The 26,264-nt window shown below is 42.1% G+C and overlaps 1 protein-coding gene across 4 annotated transcripts; it reads left to right on the top strand.

The window, feature by feature from the left end:
• Nucleotides 1-1,777: 1,777 nt before the first annotated feature.
• Nucleotides 1,778-26,264, top strand: asap3 (ArfGAP with SH3 domain, ankyrin repeat and PH domain 3). Of its 4 annotated transcripts, none has more exons than XM_040136613.1 (26): nt 1,778-2,196; nt 5,555-5,627; nt 8,136-8,281; nt 9,835-9,909; nt 11,441-11,490; nt 12,098-12,221; nt 13,208-13,293; nt 13,635-13,710; nt 14,640-14,726; nt 15,003-15,112; nt 15,936-16,005; nt 16,109-16,196; nt 16,535-16,583; nt 17,337-17,503; nt 17,672-17,805; nt 17,974-18,065; nt 18,170-18,419; nt 19,526-19,611; nt 19,731-19,846; nt 19,934-20,001; nt 21,135-21,242; nt 21,451-21,664; nt 22,449-22,740; nt 23,038-23,248; nt 23,430-23,557; nt 23,720-26,264. In XM_040136613.1, exons 1-26 carry the CDS (start codon nt 2,071-2,073, stop codon nt 23,730-23,732), a joined length of 3,039 nt encoding a protein of 1,012 aa, XP_039992547.1. In that variant the 5' UTR covers nt 1,778-2,070; the 3' UTR covers nt 23,733-26,264. The 4 variants fall into 4 exon arrangements, with proteins under 4 accessions (XP_039992547.1, XP_039992546.1, XP_039992548.1 ...); XM_040136612.1 differs by having other exon boundaries at nt 23,430-23,561; XM_040136614.1 differs by having other exon boundaries at nt 1,779-2,196; nt 18,170-18,350; nt 23,430-23,561.

The following is a 26,264-nucleotide window of genomic DNA, read 5'->3' as shown; positions in this document are numbered from 1 at the left end:
AGACCGGTTTGCTCAGTTTTACAACGGGACCCAGGCTAGAGGGCTGGCAGACGCACAAAGGCTCTGCTTCTTTACTAGGGGCCGCAAAGGAACTGAAGGAGGGTATTGTTGGGACACAGCAAGCCTCTGCATTACATCAGCCCAGACATGCATGCAAAAATGAACGCATGCAAAATGAGCATTGCAGGCACACATGTTGCACATATATCAGGATAATAAAACATATACATTTATCCAAATGCAAATTTGTTTGTGTCCATTCATATCTGTTTTTCTCTTCCCCTGACTAATGTCCTGGTGCCATACATACCCGCATGCGATAAGAAACAATGAGTGAACGAGGCCCTAGTAAACTGGGTCACCAAGCCCATTTATGAAGCTCTGCACTGTTTGGAGTTTGTCGCGTGTCCTCACTTCCTGAAGTGAGTAGGCATTTTTTTCTTAATGATAATAGGGTAGAGAGAGTGTTTCCCAGCTTTTCCTCTGGAGACTTTAGTGCATATTTTTAATGGTGTGTTGCCTTAACTTGTATGGAAAAAAACACGGGAGTCATTTGTTTGGTCTCCAGTGAATTTTCACTTTGTGCTTTCAGTAGGGTCACATTCGATAACCACTCCTTTAAGCATTTTGGTGTGTCTGAGTTATTTGCTAAGCAAAGAGACTTGTGACACAAAAAGGAGTTTGTCTATCTTTGTGAATATAAACACAGTCCCACTGTGAGTGCGCACACAGTTAAAACACGACGTCCATTCTGCACCATTCACTGAGCGGCAGTAATAAGTAGTTAAAAAGGATAGATAAAACCCTTTCACCACAAAGTGAGGCCATTTTTTTCTTTTCCCTTTATAAAGCTAATGTAGGCAAATATGCGGTTTTGTGGTAAAACCAAAGGGAGCCACTGTATTTGATGCTGCTTCCAAAACCACCCATCTGCACTTCATGGTGTATTGTATCACTGTTCCCCCCGAGGCAAGGTTCAGCGGTACACCTCTTCTCTTTGAGTTGACAGGCTTGACAATGCCAGGCATGCCGGAGTTATGTTCTATACACAACTCTTGTAGTTTTTTCCACCTCTGGGATGCACTCTGTCCTCTGCTTTGACTCTGTCAGATGATTTCAGGAGAAGGTCAGTGGGGAGGCACTCCAGAAATCCTCCCTCAATTACGAAATGCCTTTTCATGAGATGAGAGGGAAGCAGAAGGAGCTTTGGAGCCTCAGCCAAGAAGATCAAGGTGCACTTGATCCAGACCCAAATCAGGCGCTACACCTACAAACTAATGATCAAAGAGCAGTGCAGATATAAACTGTCGTCTTTTCTTCTACAGATGTAAAGCATTGATTGCGATATGATGTATATGTGCAATTACCGCATGTATTTCAGTTGTGTTTTGTGCAAAAGCCCAAAATCTGAGCACTTAACGCAAAAAACAGTTGTTTTCCCTCCATCGCAAGCCTTCGATAAAATTGCAGAGCTTTGAATTATATCATTGTTCAGTGACATTTGATAGATTGTGCGCCTTTGCCTCACAGCAATGCTCTCCCTCAAAGACATCACCTCATCCAATGAAATTCCTCTCCTTCAGTTTTTCTCTGTGAATGAGGCATTCTGCATATCCATGGCGACCACACTGGAGATTCTCTGCAGTTTGCATAGGAATGAGAAGCGAGAAAGAAAGAGGAGCGCGCGCGCGCACACACACACGCACGCACACGCACTGGCGCACATGCACGCGCACACTCCTTTCGCTCTCCGCAGTGTGCCAGAAAGCACAAACATTCCCACGTGACGACGGTGGAGTTTGCTCCCTCCCTCACTGGGCGCACAATAGCGCGCTGGTTCACCTCCACTCGCACAGAGTCGCGGAGTGGAGTCTAAAAACTAGGTCCAGCTTTAGAAAACTCGCCGGCCCAAAGACGCTTTCAGAGGACCAGCTCTCTTTCCAGTGACCGTCTCGCGCACAGCGGAAGGAGTAAAACTGTTTCTTTGCTTTCACATGGGAATTACATGCGCGCGTGAAACTTTGGCTCCCTTGTCTCCCCAGTGACTCTCGGACCCTCTTCGCCCGAAACATGCCGGAGCGAATAAGCATTTCGGACTTTGTGGTCCTGACAAACGAGGATCTGTCTTCGCCGGGGACGTCAAGTTTTCAGTCCAAAATGAGCGACTGTCGGAACACAGTTTCGGCCGTGGAGGAGGTGAGAGAGGGGGAGGGCGGGCGACGCAGAGAGACACGCACCTTTGTCTGTTTTTTTTTTTACCTGTCCGTGTAGCACACGCGTAGCCCAGGCTGAGGATGAGCTTCACACCCAGCTGTGGACTAGCTAGCTCACTTTTCATAAGTTGATAGTGAAGATGAACTCCCATGCGTTGTTAAGCTGCTTCGTTGACATTGTGCCGACACTGTTTTCCAGGTGTTTTCCATTTTTTTTTGTGCAGAAATGCGTGTCTGTGGTGTGCTGATTTCGGGGTGACCGGGCGGCTCTCATCACCTGTTAGAGCATGTTGTTAAGTATCTGGTACTGAACTGGACCATTTCACAGTCCATACGTATTCTCTGGACCATTTTAGTAAAATCTGAGTCATATAAACTGGTGTATGTCAATGAGTGCATGCTCAGTCTGCGGTGGATGCTGCACTTGTACAGTTCTTCAGGAAAGGCCGGATGCTAGCATTCGTAGTGATTCAACGCAGGCTGGCCTGGTTCAGCAGAAAAGTAAAGGTTACATGAGGTAATGCAGCATAAAGTGGGTCTACTTTGCCTTCTCTTCTTTCTCATGGGAGTCAGACTCGAGATGGGACACACAACAGAACACACACATGGCACAGCAGACATGCCAGAGAGGAGTGTGGCCTTTCGACAGAGGTCAGGTATTGTTTTTGTGAGTGTAAGTGTGCTTGCACACGTTTGACCATGCTTGCGAGACTGTCGGTGAAGGCCAGTTTGTGCGTTTCGTCTGTTTGAACTGGTACTTTGGCTCAAGGCTTGTTTTGAGGTCTCGGTGTGTGTGCGTGCATCTGTTTGTTTGAAATCTGTTCTCCCTAAGCTCCGTGGGCAAAGGAGGAAACAGAGGGAGGCTGGCATGAACTCTGGCCATAAAACAAATAGTCCAAGTGTGCACACAAGTCTTAACTTCCTTGTATGTCTTCTTGTGCCAAACATGGTTCACTGTTCCAGCGTAACCCAAGATGGAGTTCTGTTTTCAGTCAGAGCTCACATTAGTTTGAATTACTGAACTGAGGAACTTTTTTCTCAAATTCGATATACTGTACATCGTGTGGGGGAAAATGATACAGTTTCCTATGCAATGGTTATTTGATCGCAGTAACTCAGTCTAAAGCAAGAATTCAGTCTCTAGTCCAAATATCCAAGTATTTCCCTGATAAATGATGAATCCATTGGATACATTACCCATCAGTGCAAGAAGTCTTAAAAAGGCTATGAGAGATGAACAGTCTTCATTAAGACTTTCCTGGCAAGAAACTGTGACAATTGAACAGAGGTAGAGACAGTAGAGTGCAGGGTTTATAAACAGAGCAGTTTAAGACAGCTGTCTGATGTGTTTATCTTGGGCTAATGTCCATATTTATGGCCATGACACACTGGAAAATACGTGGCTGGAATAGCTGCTCTGGGAGGGTCATGCTGGAATCCTACACACGTGTAGACAGAGAGAGAGACAGACAGGCAAACAGACACAGGCAGACACACATACACAGATGCAATAGTCCCCTTTATAGATAGATCTTTGGTTATTATGTTTAGTCTGCTCAGCAGGGACAAGCTTGATTAATGGTTTGGGTAATGTGTGGGCATGTGTGTGGTTGATGGCAGCAGACAGAGACACCTTTTACCCACACACACACTCGGCCGCTTGATTAGAGACAACGATAAATGGGGAGAGATGGGAATAAGGACTGGTTTCATTTCCTATAGCTATAAGCTGCAGTGGGCTTTATGTCATTTCCAGCAGTGATTTAAAAAAAAAAAAAAAAAAAAGATCTAAAGTTTCTCCCATGGTTAACATCTTGAAATGGAATATTGTAGGTTATCCTGTAGCTAAGTCTGTCATTATGCCTGGTTAATGGGGTAAATAAGGGTAAGGTAGTCAGTTAGTCATGAAATATATGAAGCTCCGCTACCAGCAGTCGCACACACACCGCGACAACAGTGTACACAACCCTGTTTCAGACAAAAAAAGGCACTTTAAAAGACACTGGTTTCTCAACATCACCACATTTATGGGTGGAGCTCCTTAACTTCTTGTCTCACCCTTACCCTTGTCCGTCTCGAATGACAGAAGGGGTGTCTGTCTGTCTGTGTGTCTGTGTACCCTGATTGACTTCGCAAAATTCAACAAACGCAATCTGTTTTGTTGACCTGCACCAGCTTGTTTCCGTTGTTTATCCCCTGTCTGCCAACCAACTTACCAAGCAGTGGAAACAACAACAGCAGCAGCAGCAGCAGCTCCCAGCTCCCAGCTCCCATCTCCAGTCTACGCTAAATCACTTCCCAGTTCATTGTCTGCAGAGCCACATTACACAACACCCACAGCACCTTTTAATTAGTGAACTAGCACTTAGGGAGGGGACTTGACTGGGAAACAAGGCAGAGACTCTGTTAAGTCTAGATTACTGGCTGATTAAAGCTATTTTGGTGGCACGTAGGTGGAGTGCCACATGTCTAACTTAGTGAAACAAGTGGCCTGTGAAAGGAGAATAAACAGGATGTAGTTCAAACCTTGGTTTGGAAGAGATTGAATGACCAAACACTATGAAACCAGTTGACTATTTGCAATGACTCTACATAATGCTTTGTAGTTCTGGGAAGGCTTTTTTTTTTTTTGGTCCTGAAGAAAAACCCCAGTCTGGTTTTAATGTAGGAAAAGCGTTGTTTCGACCTGAGAAGTGGTAGTCACTCAGACAGGTTAAGTAAATGCAGTGACATCAAGCTGATTGTTTTGCTGGCAAGTGCTGACTCACCCCTTCATCTTAGTCACACACCGTGAGAAAATCAAGCTTAACTGCACGCACACAAACGCAAACATAGCTACCGTAAACCTAAAGAGTGAAGAGAGAGCCCAATTGTGTACTGATTCTTACGTTCATGACAGATTGTAACTCCTCACCTACACACTGGGGAGAGCAAAGACTTGAATGGAGTTGGGCGATGAGAGGATGAAACTGCAGAAATTTGTCAACCATCAGAGATTTTCCTGTACTGCTGAAACTGAAGTAGTTACTCCCAAATAACTTTGCCTCTTTGAGGCAATGTTGCAAATCAACGAACAGGTTTACAGTATGGCGATATTGAATATACAGGATTTTTGCATCAATGTCATAAAGTATCTTGCTAAAACTCAGATGTTTAGTTATTTCTTTAACAGATTCACCAAAAACAGACACAGATATATATCGATATCGCAATATAAATTTACATACATCATGACACGGTATTTGATGCACATCACCCACCCCTAGGATGTAGACATTGTCAAGTGTCTTTCTTGATTTTTAATTTCACACACCTATCTTTGTCTCACTGTTTTATTGCAGTCGCTGGAGATGGACCACACAACTCTGCAGAGGATGAGGAAAATGATCAAAGCTATACACACATCTGGACTCTGTAAGTTTCAATATGCCACATACTATACTCTCACTCACATCATACATCACTAGTTTGAGAAAACAGTCTCAGCTCAAAGTATGCCTGCTAACGTTTCCCAGAGCTTTCAACCATATCACTCTTCATCAGTGAATGTAGTTTGCTAAGTTGCTTTAGAAATGAATCTGTTGACATGCAAGCTCAGTAGCTGTTACAATTTCATCTGTAGCACTTTGAGGACTTCTCATCCATACTGGCTTAAAGTTATGCATGAAAGTTCATTCTTGCCTTTGGAAATAGTAGTTTGGCAAACACGCAAGGTCCAATATCTAGCGTTTCCAAGAGCTTTCATCAGCAAGTGGACTATGTGATATTGTAGGGAGCTCCAGAAAAAAATAGTAAGTGTAACTTAAGGTGGTTTTTCTTTTTTTTTTTTTTTTTTCTCAAACTAATATTTTCAAGGTCATAAGAAATGACAGCACCAGTAGGGAGGTCTGCACAAAATACATTTTACCATTTTACAATCCATGTCGAAGGATGTCTTGTTTCAAAGTATGTTAGCTCAGCAGTCAGTATTTAGATAAAGGTCAGCCTCTATTATGGCAGGATGAGCTGATCAGGACATAGGGGGGGCTTCCTCATAATTCATTGTGCAAGCCTGGTTCAGATGACATCATCAGGCTCATGTGGGCAGTGGTGTTTATGAGTGAGGCCCCTTGTTATGGGACCAGGGTGCGTAGGATGTTGGGTGATCGTGTTTATATCCATACAGAGTGTGTGTGTGTGTGTCTGTGTGTCTGTGTTAAGGTTAATGGTATGTGTGGTTTCAGCAACAACAAGGTGCTCAGTTCAAAGTGACCTAACAGATCCAGAGGGTCACTAAGTTAATGTTTTGTGAGTGTGTGTCATGTAGTTCTAGGTCACCGTAACTTGCCATTGATCTCTCAGAATCCGACATGCTTAAAATGTGAGTGTTCACCTCATAAATGCGCGAGAGGAAGAGAGGAACTGTATAACATATCCTGAAGTTGTTGGTCTAAACTCGCTTACAAGCCTGCTTCCAATTTCGAGACTTCAAATCATAGTTTTTAGTAAAAATGAGTCACAGAGGCAGCTGCCCAGAATTTTGGCACCAGAAACAGTCAGCAGCGCTGTAGCATCTACAGAGAAGTGCTCCATCATTATTCTCCATTCACACTCCTTCTCTATTTCTTCCCCTGTGTCTAAGTAGAATCTTATGGGATAGTTGCAGTAATGTGATGATTGAAGGCCCCTCTTTCTCTCATTTTGTTTTTGAACCCCCTAATCAGTCCTGATGGTAATCATGGATTGACAGTCTGACTCAGCACACCTTAAAACACAGTGTTATGCCCACACCTCCCCCATGCTGGTCTGAGGGCTCCTTACTGTGTCACACACATAAAAGCACCCACGTGGCGAGATGTTCTCTTCTTTAGTTCTCTATTCCCATAAAACGCTAATCACCGTTTTTCTGCCAAGATGCTGAGGCCTGGGAGCCAGTGTGTGTTCTGGCAGAGGAGTGAAAGAGTTGAGTTGCTCTTCTGGTATCTGGTAGTTAAAGGTCAGCTTTAGAATCATGCTCTGAGCTCCTCCGTTACTCAGCTGTTTGATAGATGCATGTTGTTTGTTATAATACTTTTTTTAACGACCATGCAACCACAAGAGCTCAGTTTTCCTGCTCTCCTGGATTTTGTCTCCTCTGTCCTGCAGTGTGTCTGCACTCTTTCCTTAAATTCAAAATTTTGCTGTCATACAAAATGTTCCATTTTTGCTTCAATGTCAGTTCGTACAACTGTGTCAGTCTGTCTCCCAGCTACAGTCAGTTTACCATTTTATATTGTCCTTAAAGTGGGAACTGGAACAGAAGAGATGAACTTAAGATACTCTTTCTGCTTATTTCCTCTTTTTGTCTGTTTAGTCTGCTATGGGCACTTCTGCATATGTCTGGTTCGTGTGTTCCTTTTCTACAATCACCAACAAGTGGTTTAATTTTTACGGTAATGTTGTGGTTTCCTAAAGTCAGATGAGATGTTTCAGTATGACTTTGGTGAAAAGACATTTGGTTGTAATTGTTCATCGGGTGCCCATCTTTGTTGATTGAAAATTATGACTTCCATGGTTTGAATTTTGACCTGTGTTTATTTGATGTCCTCATCTAAGCCTCACTTTCAAATAGCTTTATGGTAAGTACTTGTTTAGTACAATGTTAACCAAAGTGGTGCCAGTCTGAGCTCAGAATCTTTTCCATCATCCTTTTTCCACATACATTCATTCATGACCCTTAGGAAAGTGACCTATAACATTGACCTATAAGCCCAAGAGAAGCCTGGGTCTCTATATGTATGCCTGTCTCCTGCTCCAGGATGGCTGGAAACCAGTACTAATTTTTCCCACATGCTTGTCTTGTTAAAATACTCTCACTGCAACAGGGCAAGCTAATCTTCCTTCTTCAGATTGTCTGCACACGAAATTTAAGTATGAGTCACTTTTACGTGTGTTGTTTTTCAGCCCACGTTGACAACAAGGAGCAGTATAACGAGGTGCTGGAGAACCTGGGGAATAGCCACCTGACCCAGGACAACAACGAGGTCTCCACAGGTTTCCTCAACCTGGCTGTGTTCACCAGGGAGGTCACAGCCCTCTTCAAAAATCTGGTGAGGAAAGAGGAGAAGAGTGTGAAAAAGGAGAACGGAAAAGGGAGGTTTCCTCAAGTCAGCTGTCTTTACTAGAGAGTTCAAATCGCACACTCAAAGCCTAGTGAGGACTGAGGGAAGAGAGGGGGAAAATAAAGAAAAAACAAAAAGAGGAAGGAGAAGTTGGTTTTCTTGCATGGTTCCAAATTCCCCCAATGATGGCATGATCTGAAAGCTCCAAGAAGGAAGAAACACAGTAAATCAGCTAAATTTAGATGGTTTATGTGAAACAGCAGTAGGTGGCAAAACCCCAAATCTGTCCCCGTACGATGTTGGGTGTATGTTTGTGTTCATTGTGCCAGAGTAAAAAGTGTGTGTGTGTTTTTGTGTGCGTCTGCTTACATACATGAATGCATTTAGTAAACGGTTTTTCAACAGCTGCATGTTTTCACCCTTTGACTGCAAAATATGGGGCAGTCTGGAACCCCCCACCCCCCACTGATAGTTTCTATGGCGATGATAATTCATCCCAGACCGCCATGTGTGAATAAACACACACACTCTCACACACACACACACACACACACAGTCTGACACACTCCCTCCCATGTGTCAATCAAGGCCTCACAGGGGAGACTGGGCCTTGCAGATATGAAAAAGAAGTGGGTCTAAAAGACTAATGAGAGGGGCATTTTAGGAGTTTTACTGCAAAATCAACCTGAGCATGTCCCTTAATGCTATGTGTGAGTGATTGCATGCTTGTACCACTGTCGCAGTGTGTGCATACAGGCATGCAAGCACTGATCCCTGTCATCTTTACATGTATTGATGCATGTGTTGACACCAGGAGCTGGTACTTCCCTGTGTCAGAACTCCATGTTTTGCCTATTAGTTACCACAGGCTCTGGGTGCCAACCAAAACAATCCCTCCGGTCTCCAGGCCTCCGTGTCAATATATCAAGGTCATCTCGTGGAAGCAGTCAGCTCATGGAAGTGGTTGGAGATTATTTATGCTAAGAGAAGGGTGCAGCTTGGTTGTAAATTCACCAGGATCCATGGAAAGGCTGCAGTCTGGCTTGAACATGGGTCAGCTGGAGACATGTGGACAGGAGTTGAATACCGTATGTAGCCGTGCTGCATGCCAAAACAAAGATATGATGTACTTTCATAGGGGAATTGGTGTTTATTATGTCTTACTGTAAAGTGCAAGCTGTTGGGGTAGTGCTGGTTGTTTTGTAATTCATTCTCATCAGATCCATGATAGAGTTCATCTCATCTCCAGACAAAACCTCAAGTCAATCTCAACTTCCACTTTATTGTACACAAACACTTCATTAAAGTCATTGCGTCATGCTCCCACTTGGATTCAAAAATCTTAATGGTCCAGATTATTGCCCAGTGTTTTCTTTTGATGACTCACCAATTCAAAATGACTGAATCACCATTGTTTTAGGATTATCCACACTCATTCCCAGAAATGTAGGTCCATAGGGAGATACAGTAAGAGTGTGTGGAAGGGTGTGTGTGCGTGTGTGACTTTCTTTACTCATTTCCTCTGCTCTTATGTGTTTCAGGTACAAAACCTCAATAACATCATGGCGTTTCCTTTGGAAAATGTACTGAAATCAGAGCTGCGGGACAGCAGACTAGTGAGTCTAGATTTTATTACAAGTTTATTAAACACAAATTAAACTTTTGCTGGCAAAGCTGGTATACACATGATGTTGATTTGTTTTCAATTACTTTTGTGAGACAGAGAGACTATTCCTGATTTAAACAGAAAATCCAACCAAAAATACAGACATCAAAATATTCCTATAGCATTGTCCAATCCCATACATTTCAGTTTTAATTTTTGAACTTGAACAGCAGAGAGACGGCCTGTAGTTTTGCTTTCATCTAGAGGGAGATCCTGTAGCTTGTCAACAGGGCCAGGTGAACTTGAAAAAAAAAATATTATATAATATAATATTTGTTTGTTAAAAGAATGTTAGTATTGATAATGTGACAATATTTTGAAGACGATTATGGGTGCTCTCAGAATCTGTTTACACATGAGTAAGTTTTAATAAACATAAATAAATAAATGAATAAACTCAGGCATAATATAAACATGATGGCCAAGTAGTGATTGTTCATTTTGGTCAGATACAGCCCAACTCGAGGCCAGAATCAGCAAATCGTGTCAACTATGTGTACTGTAGCCGGAGGGATGAGATCAGGTAATACTGAAGGGATTCCAGTATTACGACAACCATATACAGTCTTATATCACAATATGATATCATATAAAGGTGTTGTCAAGCTCTGCAGTGAATAAAGGAACATCTTTTAGGACAGCCCCCATGCTAAATTTACTGGGATACTTTTTTAAAGCCCCACATTAAAATAGACACAATTCAGATGTAATAAGTCGCACAAAAATTGTATAGTCAGGCACATTTTGTATGAGCCAACAAAAAGGGCAATGATGTGTTCAAGATTAAGTGATTTTCAGCTCAGGAAGTCAGATATCTTTGTCTGTAGATGTTGACTTTACTGTCTAAAATGATTGAAATATCATTGTAAAATCAGTTTTAGGCAGGATATCCTCTTTAAGCAGATAATGTAGTCTCTCTGTGTTGTAGACGCAACTGAGCCTACTGAAATATTGGATAAGATGAGGCTGTTTATGCAGATTAATGAGTAAGACCGAGCTACGCTCCAATACTGAACTGATCTGTCTTGGCCATTATTTGACCTTTGGGTTTGCCAAGCCAACAGACTAGTGAGTAATAACAGGCTAATGCCTCCGTAAGCTCCTGTCACTGTCCTGCCTTTTGAACATCTGATTCGACAGCTTATCATTGCTTCACTGTAACTGTGAAGGGAGGCAAAGTGCTACTCAAATCCTGTTCAGCCAGATTGCAGTGTAGTCACCTGAACGTGAGTAATCATGTCTCTGTGCATCAACTGTCTGGTTCTACCCTCTCAGCTAATTAACACAGTGTCCACATCATCCACACTGTAAGATACTGCTTCACCTGACTGAGTGTGGACGATTAACCTCTTGTGGGGTTAATTTATTGATCGTGTAAACACCACTGTCTGGCTATAGGAAAATATACAGCAATATTCCTGTGGTGACGTAAAAACATCTTCTCTTCTCTACTTTTTCTGTTTTTTTTTTTTCTTCTGCAGGAGCTCAAGAAACAGATGGAGAAGAGCTGGAAGGAGTACGACATAAAAATGTAATTAACCATACTCTTAAACTTAGTTTGTTATTTCACCTTCATGTGGCTGCATAGTGAGTGATTATAGTGTAGTTCTTCATCTTTGAGCCTCATTGCTTTCACACGAAAAAAGAAACTGAAGCCTCAGATAGGTTGGGGATCACGTCAGACATATACGGTTCTTGCTAGTCTTTTTCTGGGTCACAGAAGGAGAGGTTATTGTGATAATAGTTCATATCACCATGGTAATTCTCCGTTACATTACTATGAAATAAAACTGAGCCACTTGCACTTTGCAGTCATCATTTGATGTCATTCCGATGGTGGTATTAAGTGTTTTCTAATGTTATAAGAATATTTCGCCAATCCCTTATTGTGTGTGCCCCCCCCCCATCTCTCTCTCTCTCTCTCTCTCTGAGGAAGGTGAATGAGTTAGTGGAAAAAGCCCCTCAGTTTGTGGCGGAAAGAAGCAGCTCTCTTAAAAATTCTCAAATAGTTAATCATTAAAGAAAGAGAATTGAGCAGACAGATGGCCAAAGAATTGTGACAGACACTGTGGATATAAACGAATAAGGTAACATTCCTTTTTTGCTTTTCTCTTTCTGTCTTTCCCTCACCCTCTCAGAGGGAAGCTAGAGAAGGAGAGGAAGGAGAAGACCAGGCAGCTGGGGCTGATCAGGACGGAGGGATCAGATGGCGGGGAGGACATGGAGAGAGAGAGGAGGTCCTTTCAGCTGCAAATGTGTGAGGTGGGGGATCAATGCCAGTCAAAACACCAGACACAGACACCTTTCACATACCTGAGGCCGGCTTGATTTAGTTCACATGGGTGGTCTGCCTTGTGGGTGCCATATTCCATCCATGGTCGACTGGATGGCCAGGGTCGATCCCTTTTGTGTCTATGTAGTAATTCCTATGATGGAGAAAATATGCTTTAGAAAGTCAAACATCAGGCAAATTGGTTGAGTCCTGCAGAGCTGCAGTAGAGCTGGGTGTATACATTAGACAGTACAGTTCAATGGCAGACAAAACTGCCTCATGACCCACACCTGAAAGCCAAATTGGGGGAGATTCTTGTGAAATGTACAGGCAGAGTTGTCACATATAGGTGGTGTAGTCTCACTTGCTAGTGCACATGTAGCTGGAAGAAAGCTGGAGAAAATTAGTCTAATTCTTACTGAGACCAGCTGTTGAGACAAAGAGGAAAGGTAGGTAAAATGGAATTTCCACTTGCTGCAAACCTCTCCATCCCCTCCGTCCTTCTCTCTGTCTCTCTCTTTCTTTCCCCCTGCATACATACAAGAACTCTTAAAAACCCTGTAGTTTGCCATCAAAGTTTAAAACATGAATTTCGACTTAAGATAGGCTTTAAATTATTCACAGTAAACGCTGCACTGCTTTTGTGTTTCTCATATTATTCGAATGAAGACTTTTTCCAGTTTCTGCCTACAAGGTTCACTGACTGGAAGGAGTGTTGAAATAAGGCGCCTGACCTTTGAGACAATATAGAGCAGTGTCCTAGAAAGTAAGCTGCCTCATACTAAATAACATGCCCAAAACAGAATATTAAAGATGTGTAGTCTAGGATGAATCTTAAATTATGGGAACTGCAAAATGGTGGCTTTATTTGATGCCTCATTTTCATATTCAGGCTTCATGTATTTGTGGATCCATCCGGCCTTTCTATGGAAAGCCGCTATTTCTGGAGCTTAACTTTCTGTGTTTATGCCTTCAGTATCTTTTGAAGATCCAGGAGCTTAAGGTGCGTCAGGGTCCTGATCTTCTCCAGAGCCTCATCAAATATTTCCAGGCCCAGCACAGGTCAGTCCCACCTTTTTTGTGTCATAGCCATTTTGTTCTCAAGGTGTGAAATAAGAACAAGAAAGACAGTTTTTCCTGGCAAAAAAAGCAGATGGATTTGATTTCTACCTCAGGGTTTAGTGAGGATTTTTGCATAATACTTGAGGTTCTGTGGTTTTCACTTCCTTTTACAAGCTATTATTACTGTTAACCATTTACCCATTTTAACCATACTGAAGGTTTTATGTGGGAACAGAGTTGCTTATACAGCTTCAGCATGTGATGTTTTGATTGGTGCGAACTAAGGATGTTTGGACTCAAACAACATCATGATTCAGCATTTGTGTTGTTTCTGATCTCAGTTTCTTTCAGGATGGGCTGAAAGCTGCAGAAAATCTTGCTCCCTTTATCGAGAAACTTGCTGCCTCTGTGCACACGGTAACCACAGAAAATGCTGCTGATTTGTCTGTCTGCCTGCATTATATCAGTCAATCAGTCAAAAAAACGTTTTGATCTTATCATACCCCCAATCTACCTACACACACTTCAGTTTCTCAGTTTGTCATCTGTTGCTCAGTCACAAAAATAGGTAAAACTGTGTCCAAAAAGACACTTACAGTAAAGCTCTAACTGTAAATCATGTGGAGTTTTAGTACCTCCTATAGCACTATTTCACTCTTTTGCAGGAGCCAAAACCTCAGCCCCCCCCCCTCCTCTGAACCTTCCCCCCCAGCTGAACCCACAAGCAGAAACTGTTATTGGCATCTATTCCCAGAAATGCTTGCCCTTTTTCCAAAAGATGAAACAGAAAGCATCCCTCATTTTCATTCTTTCCCCGCTGCACACCTATTTCTCTGACCACTCTGACTGGTTTCCAGGCTTCTTCCCATTTCTGGATAGAGCCTTGGAAACAGGCTGTTAACTGTGACACTGGGAATGTTAGATGTTTTTCTGGTTCTTCATGGGCAGAAAACAGGCCCGCTCAGACATGCCAGACCTCAGCCTCAAAAAGGAAATTCAGACAGAATCTGTGCTATGGTTCCCAGGAAAAATGCTAAAATATTTCAGTTAAACAAACTTATGCTGGATCCAAGACTGTTCACTCTGCTTCCTAATATAAAAAGCACAGCCTCCTAGGACTACACACCCCAGCACTGAGCTCTGTTCTGCATTATTTAGGCCATCACACAAAAGCTCTGATGCATTGTCATTCCACACCCAATTCTTGGAACAAATCAAAAAACATTTCATATGAGCTAATAAACATGGGAGAACACAAACACATGCTGTTCTTCCAACAAATTATGTTTTTTATTACTGCAATTGAATAAACTGGCTTTTATGGTGTGTGTGTGTGTGTATTGTAGGTGCGTCTGGACCAGGATGAGGAAGTAAAACAACTAACTCAGCTGAGGGATTCTCTCAGATTACTTCTCCAAATGGAGGGGAAAGAGGTATGCTTATTCATAATGTGTGATTATTATACTCATTACATATAACCGAAGTACCTTGAGCTGATATACTGTAGATCTTCAGTCATACTGTGTCAGTATATAAACAAAATTTGTTCTCTAAAATGTCCAGCAGCAGATGGCTTTAATCGGTAGCTGATACTATCAGATTCATTTGTCTTAGAGCAATTTGTTTTTATATTGCATTAAATTTCATGATCTGCAGAGCTGGATTGAATCCTTTTGAAGTAAAGTCCTAAATCCCTGTTTGTGTCCCAGGAGTACCTGAACAGGAAGAACTCTGGCAATGGGTATAGCATCCACCAACCACAGGGCAACAAAAAGTATGGGACAGAGAAATCCGGCTTTCTGCTCAAGAAGAGTGACGGGTGTGTAAAAGCATTAGCTACAGCAGCTTTAAAAGAAATTTTGTTTAAGAATTGAAAATACTGTGTAACAAAAGAATGCTTAAGTGTTTTCTATACATAAATTCTACTAAAAATGGCTATTTAATGTGTCCTAGCTCATTGACAGAAGTAACTTTAGGTTATTCAGAATCTGAGGGTTTATAAAAAATTTTAGCTGTTCATATTACAATAAATTGTAACATTTCTAAAGTGATAAACTCTGCTCACTACCACCGTTGACAGCAGCGATCAGTGTTTAGAGCTGGATAAAGAGTAAGCAAGTAAGGCATGGAGAGAGAAAGGGGGAACTCAAACTTTGTCTACCCCAGCTGGTCTTCATTATTGTGAGATAAAGATTCAAGCAGGGGCCCCTCCTGTGGAACTTCTTGGCAGACTTGCTAGCTGAGCAGATCCAACTTTTGCGTCATGCAGACACACACACACATACACACACAGTAATAGATTACTGTGTAATAAGGAGAGGGGAAATGGTTCAGTAGGGCGAATGTGAGACAGGAGGAGAATAAACTTTCCTCAGGCCACTGACACAAAAGGGAAAACAGTCTTACCTGATTCAGTCAAGATAATGAAAGTAAGAGAAAGAAAGATTGAAACACTGTGAACAGGAGTTAGATGGGCCAGCACAGTGTATAGATCATCATTACTCAAACCAAGGCTACAAGTTTATGATCTTCACAGACACCATCTGGTTAATGTTGTTATATTAATAGTATGATGTGTATGAAATCTATTTGTGTTATTTTTTCTAAAATTGGGCATTTTTTGTTGACATTTTATCCTACAGGATCAGGAAGGTTTGGCAGAAGAGAAAGTGTGGAGTCAAATTCGGCTGTCTGACCATTTCCCACAGTACGGTGAGGACACATGTACACGTGACAACTGTCACCAAGCGTCTGTCAATTGAATTATGTCCAACTTTTTCATCACATACCGACATGCGTGTGTGTCTGTCTTTAGATCAATCGACCGCCCGCCAAGTTGAACCTACTGACCTGTCAGGTGCGACCAAACCCAGAGGACAGGAAGACCTTTGACCTGGTCACTCGTAGGTTCATTCCTAAGCATTAACCTTTACACTTTACCCTCAACATATCATCATTAAAGACTCTAAAGAGTCATCTGCAGTGCAGCTGCGTTGAAGTATGCCTATTTGGTCCCCACATCATTAGAAATTGGGCTCAGATTCCTTATGATTAATCTGTACTGTTGTAACGTGAAGTGGGTGATTGTGTGCGTCATGTTTTTTATACCAAATCTAGTCATGCAGCCTTTATTTCAACTATCCCGTTTCAACTTTTAAAACTTCACTCCAGCTTCTATTGGGTAATTTATTTTTTCCAGGTCAGTGGACAATATCTAACTACCATTTGTCCTTCTTCATAGATAATCGGACGTATCATTTCCAGGCAGAAGACGAGCAGGAATGTATGATGTAAGCATTGAAGTTACTTTAGGCTGCATGTTAGCTTTATTCACTTCCTCTTCTCATTGTGCAAGCAAGTTGTGACATGTCATGCACCTTTTATTTAAGCTTAGGCCGGTATTGGAAAGAAGACTGCACTTAGAAAGAGAGGTGTACTAAAAGGGAGGAGATAAGTAGAAAGATAAAATTAGTAAGTGACAAACAAGCAGGGCTGACAACGGACAAAAAGGGAGAGAAACTGAGGAAAAGCTGTCCTCTAGGAGCCCCCAGCCCAGCTGGTGTTGGGTGGGACTTCTCTTTCTAGCCACAGACAGCAGGCAAGGGAACTTCATGTGCTGTGATGTGGTGTTGACAGGGTTGCATGTGGGGTTTTCTGTCCCCTGTCCTTTCCTTGTGTGTGGGTCTCCAGGCCGATTCTTTGATGTGATGTGATGTGATGTGCTGTGCTGTGTGATTTTAGGGACAGAGAGGAATGGAAATGGTTTGTAGGCAAAAGTACCAGAGCTTCAGAAATTAAAGACATGAGGTTCAAAATGACTCTGTGTGGTAGAGAACTCTTGAAACTGAGAAAGGGAGAGTGAACGAGGCATCACTAGACAACTGAGCAGAAAACAAATGCAAAACACATGGTGGAATCCTTTTGATCCTAAGGGGAAAAGAGTGAAATGATCTTTCCTTTAGTTTTCCTTGGAGTGTTACACTGTGTAAAACTGGTTTTAATGATGTGGCTGATAGGTGTATGTATGTGTGTCTGTACTTTAGTTGGGTGTCAGTGCTGCAGAACAGTAAGGAAGAGGCCCTGAACACAGCGCTGGGAGGAGACCAGCTCAACCTCCAGGACAGTGGGCTCCAGGAACTTTCCCGAGCCATCATCGCTGAGCTTCGACACATGCCTGGCAATGAGGCCTGTGCTGACTGTGGGGCTCCAGGTCAGCCAGTCATTGACGTTGATGATAATTTCAGAATTAAATGTGGAAATTCATGTTCTGAACATGACGTGAAATATAACCAACAATTTTTATCAATTCAAGCTGTGTTTTTAGAGAGTCATGATTCTAACCATCTGTTTGCTTTTTTTTTTGCCCTGTGTACCTCAGATCCAACATGGCTGTCAACCAATCTGGGCATACTGACCTGTATAGAGTGCTCTGGGATCCACAGAGAGCTGGGTGTCCACTACTCCAGGATCCAGTCTCTCACTCTGGACCTACTGAGCACCTCTGAGCTCCTGGTACTAATTGCACAAAATGGACACGTACAGCACACGCAAAAAACAGACACAGTCCTAGTTGATTTTCTGTTGTCAGGATTTCATAATTACAGACATTATGTAACTGTCTGCCTTTCATTGAAATGCCTTTATACCACATCATTGTGGCTGCATTGTGTTTCATTCCAGTTGGCTGTCAGTATTGGCAACACCAGATTCAATGACATCATGGAGGCGGGCCTTCCAAATGACTCTGTCAAACCACTTCCACAAAGTGACATGTGAGTCCCGGATTTCATTTACACCAAAAATCTGATTTGCTAAAAAGGCATTTTTTATTTGCTGTATCTTCTTTTTCATTAAACTGTGTATCCTGTACAACCAGGAATGCCAGAAAGGAGTACATTGTGGCAAAATACGCTGAGCGTCGGTACGTCCTACGTAGAGAAGAAGCAGATCCCGGCAGGCTGTATGACGCTGTGAGGAGTCGTGACCTCATTTCTCTTCTGCAGTTCTACGCTGAGGGATCGGACCTGGCCAAACCACTCACACTGCCTGATGAACAGGTGAAGATCATTTACAGCCACAAGTGGATTTCCACACCTGCATTTCTTCCTGAAATGTATCCTGTTAGGGTGGGAATAAACGTTTATAAACCCATTTAATCTTGTGACAAATTGAAACTCGTAACATTCCCCCAGATGTCATGCATTTAGTGTGAATGACACCTACATCCTGCCAAGGCCACCCACCCTGCTTGCTTAAAGCTACACATACATTTGTGAGATGCCTCGCCATTACTAACTTGTCCCTGTCACGTTAGAACTGTAACTGAAATGGCTAAAAATAGAATCTAATCCTCCTATTGTAAAAAAAATGTCACGACATACAGTATGTAGGAGGTGTGTGGATAGTTACAGTATGTGTTAATTGTCCTCTTTATGTGGGTGGGTAGTCGGAGGCTCTCCCATCTCTTTTGGCCTCTAATCCAATCTTTCCCTCTCTTTTTCTCTCCTCATCCTCTCATCTTGTTTTCTCTGCCTCAGCTATATCTCCTCAATGCCTCGTTTTCTTGTCTTTAATCACATTCTACCCTCCTTTCATATACTTCCTGCTCAGCATAATTGTGTGTGATTCCCAAGATTACTGTGTGTGTGTGTGTGTGTGTGTGTGTGTGTGTGTGTGTGTGTGTGTGTGTGTGTGCGTGTGTGTGTGTGTGTGCGCTGCGTGTGTTGTCTCATTTTTCATTTTCTTGTCTTTAATCACATTCTACCCTCCTGTCATATACTTCCTGCTCAGCATATCAGCAGCCTCATTTCTGCTGCTGCAGGCTCAGTCTGTGTGTGTGTGGTTCTGTGTGTGTGAGTGGGTGGGTGGGTGTGTGTGTGTGTGTGTGTTGGTGGGCCCTAGTTTATTGTTTCAGCTTTTAGGTCCGAGCTCACGTCTCTTAACAAGTGAGACAAGCTCTTTGATTACACATGCACTCTCTTCCTTATGCCCCCCCCCCCCCCTTTGAACTTCACATAAACAAATAATCCTTAAAGCTGTAGAAGTGTTTTCACTTTTTAACACACAGACACAAATGAGTTGTGACACACTCAACCTCTGACATTAGCTGCACTGGTATTCTACAAGCATGTCTTGAGTAACAGCGAACTTGGCGAAAGGGTTCTGTGCAGATGGAAAATCTCTTGAGGGTCAAAAGTATGGCCTAATTTGTACTCTTTTCTTCCGGTTTAAGGGGATCAAAGAGACAGCTCTTCATCTTGCTGTGCGTCTAGAGGAAAGAAGCTCTTTGGCGCTGGTGGATTTCCTCTGCCAGAACAGGTCAGACACTGACAAATAGTCAAGCATGATTTGTATGTCCTACGTATGAAGAGGATTAAGAGCTTGATCAGTTTTGTTAGACTTGCTAAGAGAGTTGGTAACGTATGGTCACTCCACAGCAACTGTCTGGAGAAAAGAACAGCGGAAGGAAACACGGCTCTACATTACAGCGTCCTGCATCACAAGCCTGAGTCTCTCAAGTTACTGTTAAAAGCAAAGGCAGCCCTACACACAGGTACAATTTACAGTGTTTACTCAATTTTTCTTTCAACCTGTGCAATCAGTGAATACTTAAACCATTTCTTTTTCACATCTCATATAGTGAACTCCGCAGGAGAGACAGCCCTCGACATCGCTAGGAGGCTGCAGTACACACAATGTGTTGACCTGGTAAGACATCATCTCTCTCTCTCTCTCAATTTGACTTAAGGTTTTAATTCATATTTTCAAAGAACACGCACAGTAAGGAGGTAGGTTCAACTGAGGAATCAAGTTGCAACATGAAATACCTACCAGAAAGCCAATTCCAGAAACAAAACGAGACAACTTCCACAGCTTGAAATACTACCTTAAAATAACTCCCTGTGAAGCAAAGCTCAGCTCAGGCTTCACTCCCAGGACAAGGAATCTTATACTCATCAGGTCCCACTGTGTATCATTTATAAACTGGTTTTATTTTCTTACCGGCCATCTGCCCTGCTGAATCAGACCTTCCTTGTATAATATCCTGTTTGATTGTGCACATCCTTGTTTTGCAGGCTTGCTGTTTAAAAATCAAAAAAGATTACACCAGAAAAGTCCCTCAAAATTCTCTCCTTCTACTCATTGGCTGTATTACTTTCAAGTTGCTTTGATGTAATCTCTTCTTTTGAACTGGAATCTGTATTTAGATGTGGGTTGACTTTGAACCCAGGGCAGTTTTCTTTCATTTATTTCATATAACCCTGTCAGCTCTTTCCTCATTCTTCTTCATTTTCGGTTTTTGAAACATCTGCTGAACACACTGATAGGATCTATAATTGCCAGAGTCAAGGGGGATTTTTCTGTCAACTGATTTCCACAAAACTGCCCTAACCCACACCCAGCGATGTGTGACGGCTTGTATTGATGTCATTTTTACTCCGGTCTTTTGCCCTTTCCCATGCTTTTTACCTGTTATAATCTTTTTTTCATTTATCCTTTATAATAATCTCAAAATCTCTGACTGCTAGTACAGAAACGTTAAAATATGTGTACTCATCCTATCTAAAAACCAAAAACTCAAAACGTAAACCCAACCCAGGAACAGCCAAGAAGTAGAAACTAAACCAGAAAAGGAGTTGAAATATAGTTGGGTTGATAGAGGCAAGTACACAGTTACCACATCTCAGCTGGTCCCAACTTTTATGTGTGTTTTACTGTATAAGTGCAATAGTATTCTGACGTGTTTGTGTGTGTGTTTGTGTGTGTGTTTGTGTGTGTGTGTGTGTGTGTGTGTGTGTGTGTGTGTGTGTGTGTGTGTGTTTGTTTGTTTGTTTGTTTAGTTGGAGCTGGCCCAGAGTGGGAAGTTTAATTCTCAGATCCATGTGGAGTTCATGTGGGAGACTCAGTCTCAGGAGCTCTATGACAGTGAGGATGACCTGGATGAGAGGGTAAACAACGCACACATACACCTGGCCAAACTCATTATTGACTGTCCCTCTACCAAAAAAGCCTTTACAAAGTTTGGAGAAGAACATTATAGGGGTTTTCCACTACACTCTACTAATGTGAAAAAGGTGATTAAAAAGAAATAAACCAAAGAAAGCTGAGGAGAAACTAAAAAAAAATAACCTTGTGCTCCATTCCACTTTCTTCCAGGTGAGCCCATTACCCAAAAACCGCTCTCCATTGCCCTCCAATGGGGGTGGAGGAACTTCCTTTGCCCGCTGGAGTGTGGCTAACGCTAGTACAGGTAGCAGGCCTTGTCAGACTTATGAGAATCTAGACTTCCTGTACAGAAATCCTCCTGCCAACAGTGCCCCCTCTGGAGTATCAAGGCCTCCCCCACTGCCAGCTAAATCCATCCAAAGAGGTGAGTTACTGTATAAGGTTTGTCTGGATTTTAAAAAATGCCCTAAATACTCCTCTGTCACCTCTGAAAAGTTCATATTTATTTATCAAGAACAACAACAGCTAAGTAACTGACTTAGTACTAAGAAATCAGGTATCAACAATGCCAGTATTAAAGTTAACAGATAGGCAAAGCTTGCTTTGCACCAAAGGGCTGGAATACACTAAAAAACGGGCACAGGGATTCATTCATTATCCTTCTACCCAGTCACACTACCCATCTCACATTTTAAACCACTGTGTTAATCACTGTGGAGCACGGCCACCATGTAATACTGCCAAGCCCAAGATCAAGTCATATTTTCCACAGTAAGCTCCACAATAGCTATTATGCACAGTTTACTCCCTCTGTTGTAGCCTATAATAAAACTACAAGTAAAGGTTGAAAAAGAAGGTTGCATTTGCAACATGTACAACATTTTGCCTGTTGATCTTGGCTTATTTTACTAAATGGATTAATAAAGTTCCTTTCGGTAAGATTTTGTTTACATTAACTGCTGCCAAAACTGTGAATAAATAATGGTTTGCTTAAGCTGTTTCTAGGATTGCATCAATTAAAATTTTCCATTATACTCCTGCTTACATAAAAGATAACTTGTTTCTTTAGCCAATTTATGGCACCAGTCCAAATAACAGGTATAAAGTAATAAAATAACTTAATCAATTAATGTTGGTTTTATAAGCAGATACAATTTACAGTGTTGCTCTTGTTCTACTTTTTGACTTCGTTTTCTTCCGCTCCGCAGGTCGCTCAGACCCCCAGATTTCGGTCACAACACAGGAAGGAAACCCCATTCCAAGACGTTGCTCTAACCCAGCCTCCCACTCCTCAGGTCCCCAGACACAGGCAAGACAGAGCCCTCCTTTAAACAACACAGAGAACCAAGGCCAAGGTGGGAGATCCCCTAGGTCTCCCCAGGGGCATGGAGGTCTGCTAAGGGGACAGAGGCAGACCTGGGAGGGCCAACCTGGTGCTACTTCTGGATCTCAAAGCAGTGTCACGCCAGCATCCTCTCAGAATCACATAGGGCCTGTCAGGTAAGACAGCACTGCTGCAACTGGTTCACACATTTCTCTTGACACACTTTTGTAAACATGATAGTGTCGTGTGTAAAGACGGCTACTGAAAGCATGTAATTAAAAGTAATGCCATGTCTAAAAAATGGAAATTTGAATACCACTATCTCCTAAAACTATCCCTAGGGCAAACTTTAGTACTACACAGATGAAAATAATTATCCAGCTGCTCAGTTTTGATATATTCATTAGTAACTCCATATGACTAAGGTCTTGTTGATCAGTGTAATTTCATTATACTTCTGCATCATTTTCCAGTTCAGAGAAAACCACGTCGTATCGTCGGACCAGCAGTGGAGGAGGCAACCAGGGGAAATGTGGTGTGTTGTCTCCGAGCTGTGTGGGCAGCCAGGAGGAGCTCTACTGCAGTTTACTGGGGAATAGTCCCAGCCTCGCCCCAGCTCCTGCTCCATCCCCGTCACCATCGCCTGCCATGACCTGTGCTCCTCGACCCCGCAGGAACGCTATGGTACAGCCACATAGAAACCTCTTTCTATTATATTCAGCCAGTAATTTAAGTCCTCCATGTCATAGTCTTTAATTTCAGAGGACTTTTTCTTTTCCCTGGAGAATCAGAAAAGGCCTGTGAGATTTCATAGTCAATATAAATTTGCTGGTGGCACACTGAGAAATATTTTACGCCCCCTTAGGTTTCTGGCAGCAGGCCACATCAGAAGCGTGTCAAGGCTTTAGTGGACTGCCGGGCAGTCAGTTCCGAGCAGCTCGCCTTTTTCAAAGATGAGATCATTGTGGTCACGGCCACTAATGACCCCCACTGGTGGGTAAGTGCAACTACAACTTAATTTAATTTCAGGCCCTTGTCAGTCGCCATCTGTGTTGCATCTGAAGGATTTCACATGAACTTGTAAAGTGAAATATAAATAGTATGGACTTTCAAAATGCATTCACATAATAAATATGTTCTCCCTTATCCTAACAGGTTGGTCACATAGAGGGGGAACCATCCAGGAGTGGGACCTTTCCTGTCAACTATGTACATAAACTGACAGACTGAAGGACGTGGAAATATGTGAAAGTAGTGTGTAATAACATACTAGACGAACCGAACCAGCACAGGATGCTTACTGGAACCTTATCATCACACAGTGGATTTTAGCTACGGGAGAGGACAGTGTTATTCTCCTGGATCCATCTCAAACTAGAGGGTTTGAGCAAACTGAGAAAACTTTTCCACATGAGGATGTACTAGCCAAGGGACACCCGAGGATATAAATGACACTGTTTTAGTAATTATACCTTTTAACATTTACTCATCCTCGAAACTAACAAGGAACATAACAGCTTCACAGCTTCATAAAGCCTTTTATTCCAAAGACAGTATTTTCCCCTGTTGGTATATCCATGGTTTTCTAACTGCTACATGTTTCTTCAGTTGTATAAAGCCACAAACCACTATTATTAGGTACTCATTTGTTTGTGACTGGGGAAACTGCTCTAATGTCCATTTAACCATTAATTACATGGTATATTGCAAGTGTTTAAGTTGTCTAGGATCAGTACCTAGAGGCAAAACGTACCTGCAGGGCAAAACCCTTTAAGGCACTTTAAAATGATTGAAATCCCCTGAAAAGTTGGCAGAGCTGTAAGCGTGTACCCAGTCTGCTGCTGTATACCGATATAGATGCTTTTTGTTCTGACCAGAAACTGTCCAGTCTTTTAAATCACGGTATACTGAGAGATTGGTTATGAGGTTCAGACTTGCTCAGTGTCTGTTGCAGCCTGCCCTGGGACTCTAAGAGTGGCTTTGTGCCTGCCAGCCTGTCTCCAACAAAAACGGCAGGCGTCTGGGCAGCCCGAGGAGAGATCTGAAACTTTTTGGCTAAGCCATCTTGACTCTGTGCATGGCTCGCTGCCTGCACGGAGAGAGGAAGATCCAATTTCTTCTGGCTCCAGATATCTGTCTCTGGAGAACCTGGGATAACGACGGTGTGTTTAAAAAAACAAAACAAAAAAAAGACTCTTTCTCTGTTCTACCAGGAAATGGCACTTAAAAGAGGGCTTGTTAGTGACAGCACCCCACTGCAGTAATTTGTTCATTGAAAACACAGTTACTTACTGTAGGCACGTGTGTATCACACCAAATGCACACAAGCTCCCTTGCACTTACTGTACACACAGACTAACTTCCAGGAGTTAGGAACCTTTAGGGAAGAAAGGAGAGTTGGGAGTGGGAGAGGTGCAACTGCTCCACTTTTTTAAACCAGTAACAAATACTGAACTGTAACACATTTCACAGTAATTCCACAACATTTGTTGTACATACTTGTCTAAAAATGTCCAATGATGTGTATAGTGTGTATCACATTTTTTTTTTTAATCTGTAATGCATTATAAACAATTGTATCATTACAGATAGTGTTACTTCATGTTGATTTGGTGTCCTCTGATTGGATGCCATGTGTCCTCTATTCTGTTTCGTTAGTTGTCTAAATGGATGTCAGAGAGAGAAAAAGAAGGGAATAGACGCAGTTGCATAATCAGTGTTCAGAAGGGATCCTGTCCCACTAAACTGAAAACAAACACTGATGGTGATAAGTAGAGGCCTGCTTGCAGAAAGTGCTCACTTTATTTTACTCGTCCCTGAGTTGAGACAAACTGGTGAGGAGTCTTTTTGCTTTACACTGTTTCCGCTGTTATTGTCTTGTTACAGTGTCGATGATTAAGCAAACTAATGACACAGGCCTGTTATGTGTGAGACAGTGGATGACTGCGTAAGACTACATCTGTAAGTAGGAACTCTGTCAAATGTAAGCAATAGTAAATTAGCTCGTTTTAGTGAGTATATTTGTAACATGCAGATTAAACATGTCGGATAAAGTCACATACAGTCTTTTGTAGCGTAAATGAGGGGATATCTTTATGTATCTGGCGTGAGTTGAATGGATTAATGTAGTGTGGCTGGCTCAAAGCCAGAGGGCTAATGCAGACCAGAGGTACTGAGTCCTTTATGCGCAGTACAACCACACATTGCTTAAATTATTTAGTGAGTGTTGGTACATAGAAAATCTACTTCCTAGCAATGTGTTTTTAACACTTATTGTGACAGGGGTTTAGTTCCTTGCGCACACCTATATAGCACAGTATGTTGAAAAACACAAATGGCTGAATATTGGGCAGTAATCCAATGGATTAAAATTTAGCTGGACTGTATAAAATGCATACAAATCCTTTTTGTGTTTAAGACGCGCAGTTCAATAATTCATATCCATAGACTCAAACTTTAATTACACACAAGTAGAATGTAAGACTAGCGAAAAAAGTTCACAGAAGATGAATAATTCTTCAAGTTTTGGTCAACATTAAAAGAGACTTTCAAAGCATCTGTAATAGCTTTACATATAGTAGTTCAATTCTAAAAATGTGTGAGTTTGCGCAGGGAATATAACCTTTCTGGAATTGAACGTAACAAGTTGAATGTATGTATATAAACAGATAGTTGCATTTGCACTTAGCTTTTTTTTTTT

Source organism: Xiphias gladius, chromosome 10 (genome assembly GCF_016859285.1).
Source record: "Xiphias gladius isolate SHS-SW01 ecotype Sanya breed wild chromosome 10, ASM1685928v1, whole genome shotgun sequence".
NCBI classification, from domain to species: Eukaryota; Metazoa; Chordata; class Actinopteri; order Istiophoriformes; family Xiphiidae; genus Xiphias; species Xiphias gladius.
This window is presented reverse-complemented; position numbering and strand designations above follow the sequence as displayed.